This window comes from Gastrolobium bilobum, unplaced genomic scaffold (genome assembly GCF_033153095.1).
Source record: "Gastrolobium bilobum isolate Gb01-03AN ecotype WA unplaced genomic scaffold, APGP_CSIRO_Gbil_v1 utg15010, whole genome shotgun sequence".
NCBI lineage: Eukaryota > Viridiplantae > Streptophyta > Magnoliopsida > Fabales > Fabaceae > Gastrolobium > Gastrolobium bilobum.
The window spans coordinates 154,966-167,067 of record NW_026895624.1 but is presented as its reverse complement, the minus strand read 5'-3'; the positions used below and the strand labels follow the sequence as shown (position 1 = coordinate 167,067).

Below are 12,102 nucleotides of genomic sequence, written 5' to 3'. Positions count from 1 at the left end.
ATTAATTAATATATATTGTCATGTAATAAGAACAAAATATTAAAGACTTTAAATAATATGCCCCATCCCACTCTTTTATTTAAGTCAATGACCCTTAAAATCTAACTTAGGGTTATTCTACTTTTAGATTTTACCTTAGTGGGATTTTAAGAGTACTATTATTTATTTTAACCCTCGTCTGAGACCGCAAGATTAAATTAAATAATGGGTTGATCCTTATCAACAGTATCTCATACCTTCTCTTAACATTAGGTTGACAACTCTTTGTCACTTAGTGGTGCATCTCATGCAACCAACCTAGCACTATTACCCTAAGCACATAAGCCTGGTTGAGCCTGCAACTCATGCACTCAGTTAAGCACTAACCAGCACCCTAAGTGTCTTACACTTCTAATACTTCTCTTATTCAACGAAACGGTGGGTCCCAACTGAGTTGTGGAGCACCACTATTTAGAGGAGGTTTGAGTAATATTGGTGGTGGGAGGTAATCATGCGCTTAATAATTGATTCCTTTAAGGGTTCCTTTTATTTAGGGTTTACTAAGTCTCATCAAATGCATATGTATTATTGTCATGCTAGTCGTAAACTATGTCAAACATCTATCGGATTACACTAGTCGTAATTGGACGTGCACAATAAAGCATACAAACACGATTTGTCCAATTCATGCATACTAGTCGTTTTAAGCCATAAGAGCATACATCCGCGATACACTATCTCATGCATACTAGTCGTTTTAAAACATACAAGCATATATAAATAAAACAGTTTTAATTGAGACGGTCATGGTGCTCGCGCATTCTTCCATCTTCCTCCTTATGCCACGGCTCCTTCTCGTCTAAACGCCACTAGCCTAATTCTCTAATTACAAAATAATTAAAGAAACTCCAATACATCTTTGGAGGAACAAAAGAATGTACAAAATTTAAAATTCAAAAAATACACCTTTAATTTAATTAGAGCAAAATTACACATCTAATTTAAAATTAAATAAAAAATTTGAAATTTAAATTCGGGCACCATGACCATCCCTTCCATTTTGCACCTGAAAAGTTAAACAACTTGCAAGCACAAAATATCGAATATTAAATATGTTCTCACATATATCTTGATATTTTAACAATTAAAATATCAAAACAAGAATAAAAATTCAAAATCTCCTAATTTTTTCTAAATGGCCGAATCATGCATCTTTATACATAATTCAAATCTTTGTATATTCTTTCTCAAAGAACACAAAAATTAAATCATACATACAACCATCATTCCCTGTATGGCCGAACCATATATGATAAATTTTGTCACAAAAATTTCATGCTATGCTCATGAACAATTCATACAAGCAAAGACACAAAATTATCAAGATCAAATGAACAAATTTAACAACATTGATTTTTATTCATATGACCGAGACATGCTTAGAACCATTCATGCATTTTGAAACAAAATCATGGAGAAAAATGAGAAAACAATCAAGGTACATAAAGTACCCCTCATGGCCGAATTATTCCCTTTCCAAAAAGGTGTTTCTTTTCTAAACTTTCACAAAGAAAGAAAAAAAAAACCATGAACACATATAGACATATGAACATAGCAATCACATTAACATGTTCATAAAAACAAAAACTTTAACAATTTAAAGCATTGTAATTCAAAATCCATATGCAAAGATTCAAGCTTTAACTCTTTAAAGATCTTTTGACCGTAAATTTACATTGAAACATTAACCTTTAACGCTTAGAAGATTGAATTCAAATAATTCAAATGTAAAATATAATCTTGACCGTAAAGAACAAATTTTACAAACAAGGTACCATCACCCGTCTATAGTAAAGTAATCGGGCTCTGATATCACTTGAAAGAAAGAGCCTTGAAGGTCGTAGGCATGTGAGGATGAAAAACAACATTTTTCAAAGCGGAATTACACATACCAATTCAAGATTCATGTTTTAGAACAGAATGTTACCTTGTTTGTAATTCAAAACTTGAAGATGATCAATGTTAGGCTTGAAGGTTCAAACCCTCTAATGTTGATCCACACAACCCTTTGTCAAGATGCAAGAACCGTTCTTGAAAACCACCAATCGAACACCAAAAGGAAGCAAGCTAGGCGTTCTAATAGGAGAGGAAGGAGGCAAGTAGGGGTGATAATAAGGCCAGGGGCCTTAGGCCCGGCCCGTTTTGGCTCGGTTCGGCTCGTCTTTTTTTATTATTAAGCCCAGACTTATACTCAAGCAAAAGCCTTTTTATTTAAAAGGCCTCAGGCTTCCATAGCCAAGCCCGGCCTTGAAGCCTTTAATTTATATTTTTATATTAATCATTTTAACATCCTTTTCTCAGTTTTCTGTCTCTGCTCTATCTCTTCTCCCCGATCTAAGTCATCGTCCCACCAACAGGTAAATGAAGTCATGTTCATCATCTATTTTTATAAGCCATGCGGATTCCACGGCTTATAATGATGCTTATAGCGACGACCGTGGAAGAAAATTTAATGTAAAATGTGGAAGAAAATTTATTGGTGGGGTTCAAATCTAGTGTAAAAAATCTAGAATATTAAGGAATGTGGAAGAAAATTTAATGTAAAAAATCTAGAATGTGGAAGAAAATTAAGGAAAAGCAACGTAAAATAAAGTAAAGGTGCTGTTGTTATTTTGATTTTTTAATATTAATGTTTTTTTATTATAAAAGAAACAACTATTATTTTCTTTCAAAAAAATACATATCAATGCATGATTAATGGGCTAAATACTGCTACAAATTGGAAGGTAAGGTTTTTATTTTTAATAAATAAACAGGCCACAAGTTTTTATTTTTTGTAAACGAACCAGGCCACAGGCTAATATTATATTTGTAACAGGTAAAAGACTAAGGCCAGTCTGACACGTTTAAATACAGGCCTGGCCCGTTAAGATCAAAGCTCGGCTCGGCTCGGCCCATTAACACCCCTAGAGGCAAGGTTTCAAGGTGTTTAGATGAGTGAATTTTCAGCAAGAAAATACAAAAAAGTGGCGCATGAATTGTCGGAGAAGTGGTAGGTTTTTCACACTCAACCCTTAGCCGAATTCACCTTTAAAAAGAGACTAAAGGAGGATTATATGCTGCTGATTTTGAGTCATAAAATCACTCCAAAATCATATCATGGAGCGCACAAATCATGCTGATTTTGAGTCATCAAATCACTTTAAAATCAGATCATGGAGCACACAAATCATGGAGCGAAATAAGACTGACAACCAAGTCAATTTATTGGTCTAACAACCATCCTATGGCTACCTATTTCAACGCCCCATTCAGCCATAAAATCCTCTCCTAAAATCAAGGACATGATTAAGATAAGATGCTAATTGAATTCAAATTCAAATCTAGCTCTTATCTTCTCCTTTTGTTATGAAACCAAACTACTATAGTCAATTCAAATTCAAATATTTAAATTATGAAATTAAATATTAGATAATTAATTTAACTATTTAAATTAATTAAATAATGTCTTGGACTATCCAATCCCATTATCACCATCCATGCGCCTCCTTCATTCTTAGGTAGGCTTCCAAACTTCTTCTTGGGCTAAAAACTATTATTAGGCCCAAAACCTTTAATGCTATAATGTCAAGACAATAAGGTGTTAGTGTGTGACCCATTAGGCCCAACATAGCCACTGACATAAATGGGCTTGGACCCAACAATACCACAACCCATTTAATGACAACACAGAGCACTAGTAATGCTTTGTTGCCCCAAAGCTAGTTAAGTTAATGACATGATCATCCTATTAAATATATTTGGTTACTGTATGTATTTATTTTCGTCTCGGTTACCTTCCCATTAAACCTAGGGTGAGGAAACTTATCAACCCTTGCAATTTAGGGTAAGCTTTAACTTAAAATAGGGAGTCTTCAATTTACTGACTCTAAAGGCAGATCATCTCATGATCTCTTTTGCTATGCATAGATTCTCGAGTCCCGTAACTGTCATCCCGATTTCTCCACTTTACAGATAACCTAATCCCTCACAGAGATTTGACGAATTCCTTCAGCTTATCACCCTAGGTTTGTGTTCTTTCAGGACATGCCCAAAGATATACCTATGTATCTCCATGTTTCACCAGACGAGGTATACAATCAAAACATGCTTTCTAGAACACAGTCTAGGTGAAAACTTCTGGTCTAAGGAAAGACATACCCCAATAATAAGAGGCTTCTCTAATGATACTATTTGTGAGATTTCCTCATAGAGTCTTGATGGGACATAAATTCGTTCCCATCTAAGCCCATTTTGATGGCAAAATACCATACGTTCCCTCATCTGATGAGCAACTTCAGCATAAAAATCACTTGTTTTACACATTTGTGGCAAAAACATAGTGGGGGAACGGATGGTAACATATTCCTTTAAAATATATTAAAAGGGGAACGGACTGAGACGCATTTAATGCACCTGCTCCATTCATTTAATGATTCTGTACACTTTGCAGGTAACGTAGAGTTAAAGACTTCTAAAAAGCAAGGCAGTGCACCATCTGAGCAGCTGGAAACGTGAAGAGCAGAGAATCAAGAGTTCTCATTGGCTGAAAACAGAAGCAAAATATGGGAAGGTCTGCAAACAACGGCTAATCATCACCAAACTCTGTTCCATTCAGCAATTCACGCGAGCTTCACACTCTGCTGCCACCGTCCCGTCCCCTCATTCAAGCAACTAGCTCCAAGGGAATTACAGTCTTGCCACTCCTCTTCCAGCTATAAATAGAACCACCCTCACACAAAAACATCATCGGATCCTGGAGGGTTTGCAGTCCGAAAGAAAGAGATCACTTAGTAGTAGTTAGTAACTTAGTTTAATTTTAAGTTGTAACTGTAGTTAAGTGAAAACCCTTTTCCCCTTCTCTGTAAACAATCATCAAGACTCCTCACAAGCAAATACCCGTCTTTCTCCATTTTCTGTTTCTTTTTGTAAATTGTCTTTTAAATTAATATAAGTATTTTTCTCTTCGTTCCAATCGTTATCTCTTGACTGAATCTCGGGTCTATGTGATCTCAGTTGAGAATAATTATGTTTAACCTATCAGTCATGAGCTGAACTATCTGTGGAACGGGTAAACTGTGAAACTCTTAAAGAACTGTTTTCAAAAGTCTTGACCGAAGCTTTTGTATTTCTTTGGCTAAGTAAGCTATATTCATTGTGCGCCAATGGAAATTGGGTACATACTGAGAAAGGAACTTCCATAAGGAAGGGATTTCAGACAGCTTAGTCATTGGGAGAAGGTAGATGTCATGGCAAAAACGCTACTGGTCACCTTAGGAATAAGGGGCCAACTCGTCCATTTTAAGGTTCTGAACTAAGTACCTGTTGGAGTCAAGGGAGCCATAGGAATATGGAAACTTGTGAGCCATCTAGACCATGAGCTGAGGAATTAGAGTTGGCAGGCAAAGAAACTGGGACAAAGCCAAAAGGTGCTAAGTCTTGAGCAGAGAAAACACCCATTTAAGAGTAAAGCAGTGAATCCGTTCCTTCTGTTAAACTGTTTTAACCACCACCCTGTTGTCTCTTGATTATAGTTATTTCTATTTTAGTAGTTTTATTTTATTTTATTTAGTACTTATAAAAACTCCAATGATTGTTATCTCACCTTCTTCTAAACAGGAAGGATCACATACATAACGCAGCGAGCAACTGTTTGCCATCAGATTGAACCTACTGTTCCTGAGGAACGTTGTCAAGACAGTAGGAAACGTTTGACCAGACAGTTCATTTACTAACTTTTCTTCTCATTTTAACTCTTTATAAACAGTGATAAAACAATAATTAGCACTCTATTGACACGAGCTGTCGAACTCGCGCAAATTAATTAAATTAGGTTTATTAAAAATTTGTAGTAAAGCGTCAACCTAAGTCGTCTCTCAAGAAATTTGCAAGGATCTTAATCGCTCAGTTATAAAAATAAAAATAAAATGGAAACCAAATGAAAAGAGAAAATAAGGATAAACGAAAACTAAAGAAAAACAGAAACTAAAATGAGGGGTTTAATATGATTGTAAATTTAAATGAAAATAAAATAAATTAAAAGCAATCAACCCAAGAATTAGGATTCCAAGGATATCCATCATTGGACAAATAATTACCAAATCGCGATTGATCTCAATTGAATCAGAATCCTTATTTCCAATTGAGAACCCTCTCTAAGCGATCGCTTAGCGTTTGGTCGAATACGGCGCGTCTACTCGCGCAATCGTGGAGTATCAACCCGTTCGACTTGAGTTCATTGGCTTAATCAACCTAACCATTAAATCTAATGGTTAATCTCTTTCCTAAGAACGCAATCGCGTATCTCAGATTGAACACCCACAATCACGCGATGCCAAACCGAGTGGGAAAGAGAAACGAATTTGGTTCAAAATGAGGCGCAGGTCCTCAAGATTCAACCATGGAATCCTCAACCTTTGGGTTGATTACAGAAAAGAGGAGAGAAAAAAGACGAAAATTATATTAATTTCAAAACTGTAAAATTCAAACTCAAATGAAAGATGTCATTAAATGAGTTGTGGTCTTGTTGGGCCCACGACTTTAGCTAAGATATCTCCATATCTTTAGTTCATGAGGTCTTTACCTTGTATCTAAATACAAGTAGATAAGTCGTGCTAGTCTTACCCGAGATCACTGATCCCCATTCTCAGTGTCTCTAGACTAGGAACATAAAATTTAGGAATAAACATCTGGTATCCTTGAATCCTCATGATCGTGATCTCATCACAGATACTCAAGAGATACCTATTCTATTCCAAGGGGTTTATCTAGTTACTCATATGATAAATTAACAATGATATCGAGATAAAATATGAAACAGGATAAAAAGTGCTTATGATTTATTTGCGACAATATAAAAGGTACACATATGTCCTAATCTAATCAAAAGATTGTCTCTAGGCATCCATATACTAACAGGATCTTTGTGAGAAGGACTGATGGAAGGGTTTTAAAAGTGGAATGGTCATAAGTTTTGAGTCAAGGAACGTGCTTCAATTTTTCTGTTCCAGAGCTGGACTTTTCTGTTTGAAGGGACACCTTGTCTTTTGTACCTTCTTTCCTTCCTTTGGAGGAAGCTTTTCTGGTATTTTTTTCTGAATTCTTTTTAATGGCTGTCCCCATTTTTCTTTGTTTTCTTTCTTTCTGTCCTTTATGCTCATTTCGGATTTGTTCCTTGCTCTTTTTTGTTGACCTGTGAGTGAGTGTGATTGTGTGGGATAAAGTTGTGGTGTGAATGGGACTGGAAGTGTTTGGATGATTGTGAGGGGGTTAGTGTTTGGTGGTTTGATCCCTGTTAGTGAAATTCACCTGTTCTTCAGCAGAACTTACAACATCAAGGCAAGTTTAGAAGTTTTATTGTGGTGACACCTCAGGAACGCTCTCATGAGTATGTGTTTGACATTTTTTGTTACTCACCAGTTTTAGTTCACACAGATCAGCCTTCTTAAAAAATCTGAAGATTAAATTCATTTCACCTTTCCTATGTCAAGCATTCAGAGTAAGAACAAGAATGATTACTTAGTGACTTTGTGTTTCATGTCATTGGTTATTCAAAGTTTCACAGCCACAGTACTATAAATGAGATGCATGCTCCAAACAGTTTGATCAAAAAAGATTTTTTCTATTTAAAAAAAAAGGCATTAAAAATTACACTAGGGAACGAAAAGGGAAATAAAAGGAAATAACATAAAGCAATAAACATATGTGGTTTTTAGACCACCCCAAAACTACGTTCCTGGAACAGAACGTATTTTACTTGTTTGGACTTGGAGTTTGAACATTAGATGCTCTCTCCATTTCTGGGAGCTGTGTGGTTAAGTTTAACCACCCCAAAACTTTGCTATTTGTTCAGGAGCAATTGTGTCTACTGGGTTGCCTCCCAGTCAGCCCTTATTTTAATGTCTTTAGCTAGACATGTTACTTACTTTTCAGCTGGAGTCAGAAAGAGGGATACTTTCCTCTTTTTAATTGAATTTTTCATCAGAATATAGCTCCAACCTGTGTCCATTAACTTTAAAAGAGCGGTCATGCTCCGTTCCTTGAATTTCGAAAGCTCCATTTCCTGCATCTTTTACGATTTGATATGGCCCAGTCCATCTTGATTTGAGCTTTCCTGGGAACAATCGGAGCCTGGAGTTGAATAGTAACACTTGCTGACCAACCTTGAGCTCTCTGCTCCTAATTCTTTTGCCGTGCCACTTTTTCGTCTTTTCTTTGTACAACTTGTGATTTTCATACGTGTTTCCTCTGAATTCTTCCAATTCCTCAAGCTGTAGTGTTCTCTTCTCTCTTGCTGCTTTTTCATCCATGTTGAGCGCATAAACTGCCCAATATGCTTTGTGTTCTAACTCTAGAGGGAGGTGGCATGCTTTGCCAAATATCAATCTGTAAGGGGAACATCCTAAAGGTGTTCGGTAGGTTGTTCTGTAAGCCCACAATGCCTCATCTAATTTGAGAGACCAGTCTTTCCAAGAAGGATTAACAACCTTCTCTAGAATTCTCTTAACCTCACAGTTAGAGACTTTAATAAGTCCACTGGTCTGCGGATGATATGGGGATGCCACTTTGTGTTTGACCCAATATTTCTCCAACAGTCTCTCAAACTGGCGATTAATGAAATGTTTCCCACCATCACTGATGATACAGCGGGGGGTTCCATATCTTGTCAAGATGTTTTTCTTTAAGAATTTTATAACCACCTTGGCATCATTAGTGGGTAAGGAAATAGCTTCCACCCACTTACTTACATAATCAACATCCATCAATATAAATTTATTCCCACAAGAAGGGGGGAAAAGCCCCATGAAATCAATGCCCCACACATCAAACAATTCAACTTCTAATATGGGATTAAAGGGCATTTCATTCTGTTTAGTTAAATTACCCTCCCTTTGACATTTATCACATTGTTTAGCATATTGAAGAGCATGTTTAAAAAGGGATGGCCAATAAAAACCCGATTGAAGTATCTTGGACGCAGTTCTGATTCCGCCTAGATGGCCTCCATAGGGGGATGAATGACATTGAAAAAGGATTTGAGGTTGCTCTTCTTCTGGGACACACCTCCTTATCATTTGGCCCACACATCTTTTGAATAATAAAGGTTCATCCCAGAGATAGCTCCTGCAATCATGATAAAATTTCTTTTTCTGCGTCCAGCTTGCTTCATATGGTTCCAATCTTGCTGCAAGGAAGTTGGCTATATCAGCAAACCAAGGCACGTCAACGTCTTTGTCATTGATGAGAAATAATTGTTCGTCAGGGAACGTTTCCTTGATAGGTAGCCCCACTTCCATGTGTTCCAATCTGGACAGGTGATCAGCAATTTGATTTTCGCATCGCCTTCTTTCTTTGATCTACAGATTGAATTCTTGCAGCAGTAAGATCCATCTTATCAACCGTGGTTTTGCTTCTTTCTTGGCAAATAGATATCTAAGAGCTGCATTGTCAGTGTGGATAATGACTTTTGATCCCAGAATGTACGGCCTGAACTTTTCACAAGCATATACTACAACTAATAGTTCTTTTTCAGTGACTGTGTAGTTCACTTGAGCTTCATTCAGAGTTTTGCTAGCATAGTATATGCTCCGAAAGAGCTTATCCTTCCTCTGACCTAAAACCACCCCTATAGCTTGGTCACTTGCATCACACATTAATTCAAAGGGTAGATTCCTGTCCGAAGGTTGGATAACAGGCGTAGTAACTAATTGACTTTTCAAACCTTCGAAAGCCTTCAAACAGTCGGGGCTAAATTCAAACTTCACATCTTTTTCCAGCAAATGGCACAGAGGTCTAGCTATTTTAGAGAAGTCTTTGATGAATCGTCTGTAAAAACCTGCATGCCCAAGAAATGACCTCAGTGTTTTAACACTTACCGGAGGTGGCATCTTTGCTATGGCTTCTACTTTGGCTTGGTCCACTTCTAACCCGTTCCTGGAGATTTTATGTACTAAGACAGTTCCTTCTTTTACCATGAAATGGCATTTCTCCCAGTTAAGAACCAGATTAGAAGAGATACATCTTTGAAGAACTTCTTCTAAGTTGACCAGACAGTGATCATATAACGTTCCCAAAATTGAGAAATCGTCCATGAAAACTTCCACTCCTTCACCTATCAAATCAGAAAAAATAGAGAACATACACCTTTGGAACGTTGCTGGTGCATTGCACAATCCAAAAGGCATTCTTCTGAAAGCAAACGTTCTGTAGGGGCAAGTGAAGGTGGTTTTGTGTTGATCCTCTGGTGCTAAAGCAATTTGGTTATATCCAGAATATCCTTCAAGAAAACAAAAGTATTCTTTACCTGCCAGGTGGTCTAGCATCTGATCTGTAAAGGGCAGTGGGAAATGGTCTTTTCTGGTAGCATTATTGAGCTTTCTGTAGTTCTGGCAAATTCTCCATCCCGTAACTTTCCTGATGGGGATCAGTTAATTTTTCTCATTTAATTCTACAGTTATGCCCCTCTTTTTGGGAACACACTGAACAGGACTTACCCAACTGCTATCAGAGATGGGGTATATGATCCCTGCATCTAACCATTTGATTACTTCTTTCCTAACCACTTCTTTCATGATTGGATTCAATCTCCTTTGGTGTTCTACTGAAAAGTTGTTAGGGTCAGTCAATAATATTTTATGCATACAGAAAGAAGGATTGATACCTTTAAGGTCGGCTATGGTCCATCCAATAGCTCCTTGATATTTCTTCAGCTTGCTAATCAGCAGTTCTTCTTGTTCGTTGGTGAGTAGTGAGGAGATGATGACATGCAGGGTGTCATTGCTTCCCAGATACGCATACTTCAAGTGTTGGGGAAGAGGCTTAAGTTCCAAGTCAGGAGGTTGTTCTGAAGATGGTTTTTTGACTTATTTTTCCTTTTCAGATCTTTGTAGAGGTTCAGGTTTCCTTTCTTGCAGATAGTAATTCTACTCCTCTTTCTGCAAACCCTCTTCCATTTCTTCGGCTTCTAGATTTATATTAATCTAGTTATCTGATAATGTGATTGCAGAGCATTCTTCCAGATCTTCATCCTCATCATAAAATTTCATTGCTTTGATGACATTGAATTTAACTTCATCATCATGTACTCGCATGGTAAGTTCCTCTTTTTGTACATTGATGACCGCTCCTTCGGTTGCTAGGAACGGTCGTCCCAGGATGATGGGAACGTCTATATCTGCTTCATAGTCCAAAATGATGAAGTCAGCAGGAAAGATAAATTTATCTACCTTGACTAGTAGATTTTCCACCTTTCCTTCTGGTTTGACAATGGATCTATCTGCCATCTGTAAGGTTACAGTGGTTGGTTTTGCTGGTCCTGTGGCCAATTGTTTAAAAACTGAGGAGGGCATAAGGTTGATGCGTGCCCCTAAGTCACACAAGGCTTTACTTTGGTACGTGTTCCCTATTGTACAAGGTATGGTGAAACTTCCTGGATCCCGTAGCTTAGGTGGGAGTTTGCCCAAGTATTGGCAGCTTTCTTGTGTCATCTTCACAGTTTCATATTCGGTTATTCCTCTCTTTTTGGAGAGAATGTCCTTCATGAATTTGACATACTTGGGCATCTGTTCCAGCGCGTCTACCAGGGGTATGTTGATGTGGAGTTATTTTAGAATGTCCATAAACTTTCCAAACTGCTTATCATCTTGTTGCTTCCTTGTTCTTTGGGGGAACAAAATTTTGACTGGGACTTGCTCGGTTTGTAGTGGACTGCTTGTTTTGCTACTATCCACTGGATTTTCGTCAACTTCAACTTCTGCCTCAAGTTCTAGGTTTTGCTCGACAGCTGCCTGTTGTGGTGGTTTGTCGTGTTCCCCCTGGTGTCTAGGGTTGAGTTCTTGGGAGCTGTTGCAGCTTGTGTAGTGGTTTTCCCACTTCTTAATGTGACTGCCTGGATCTGTTCAGGTTGAGATTTGGAGGGGACGTTAGTATCCCTTGGCAGATGTCCTGGTGTCCTGGTGTTAAGGCTAGTAGCTATCTGTCCCAGGTGGGACTCAATGTTTCTGACCACAGCATCATTCCTGGTGACATATTCTTTGACATAGCTTTCCTGGGTGTTGATGCGTTGGTCATCTCTTTGGAATAGAG

The 12,102-nt window shown here is 37.6% G+C and overlaps 1 protein-coding gene across 1 annotated transcript; it reads right to left on the bottom strand.

Annotated features, from left to right (window-relative positions):
- Positions 1-10,997: 10,997 nt before the first annotated feature.
- LOC133285049 (uncharacterized) lies at positions 10,998-11,579 on the bottom strand. Its single transcript, XM_061482208.1, has one exon. It carries the CDS (start codon positions 11,577-11,579, stop codon positions 10,998-11,000), a length of 582 nt encoding a protein of 193 aa, XP_061338192.1.
- Between the last annotated feature and the right edge of the window lie 523 nt (positions 11,580-12,102).

Excerpts from the sequence above, each read along its gene's own strand:
- LOC133285049 (XM_061482208.1), bottom strand. The coding sequence starts at position 11,579 with ATGCCCAAGTATGTCAAATTCATGAAGGACATTCTCTCCAAAAAGAGA.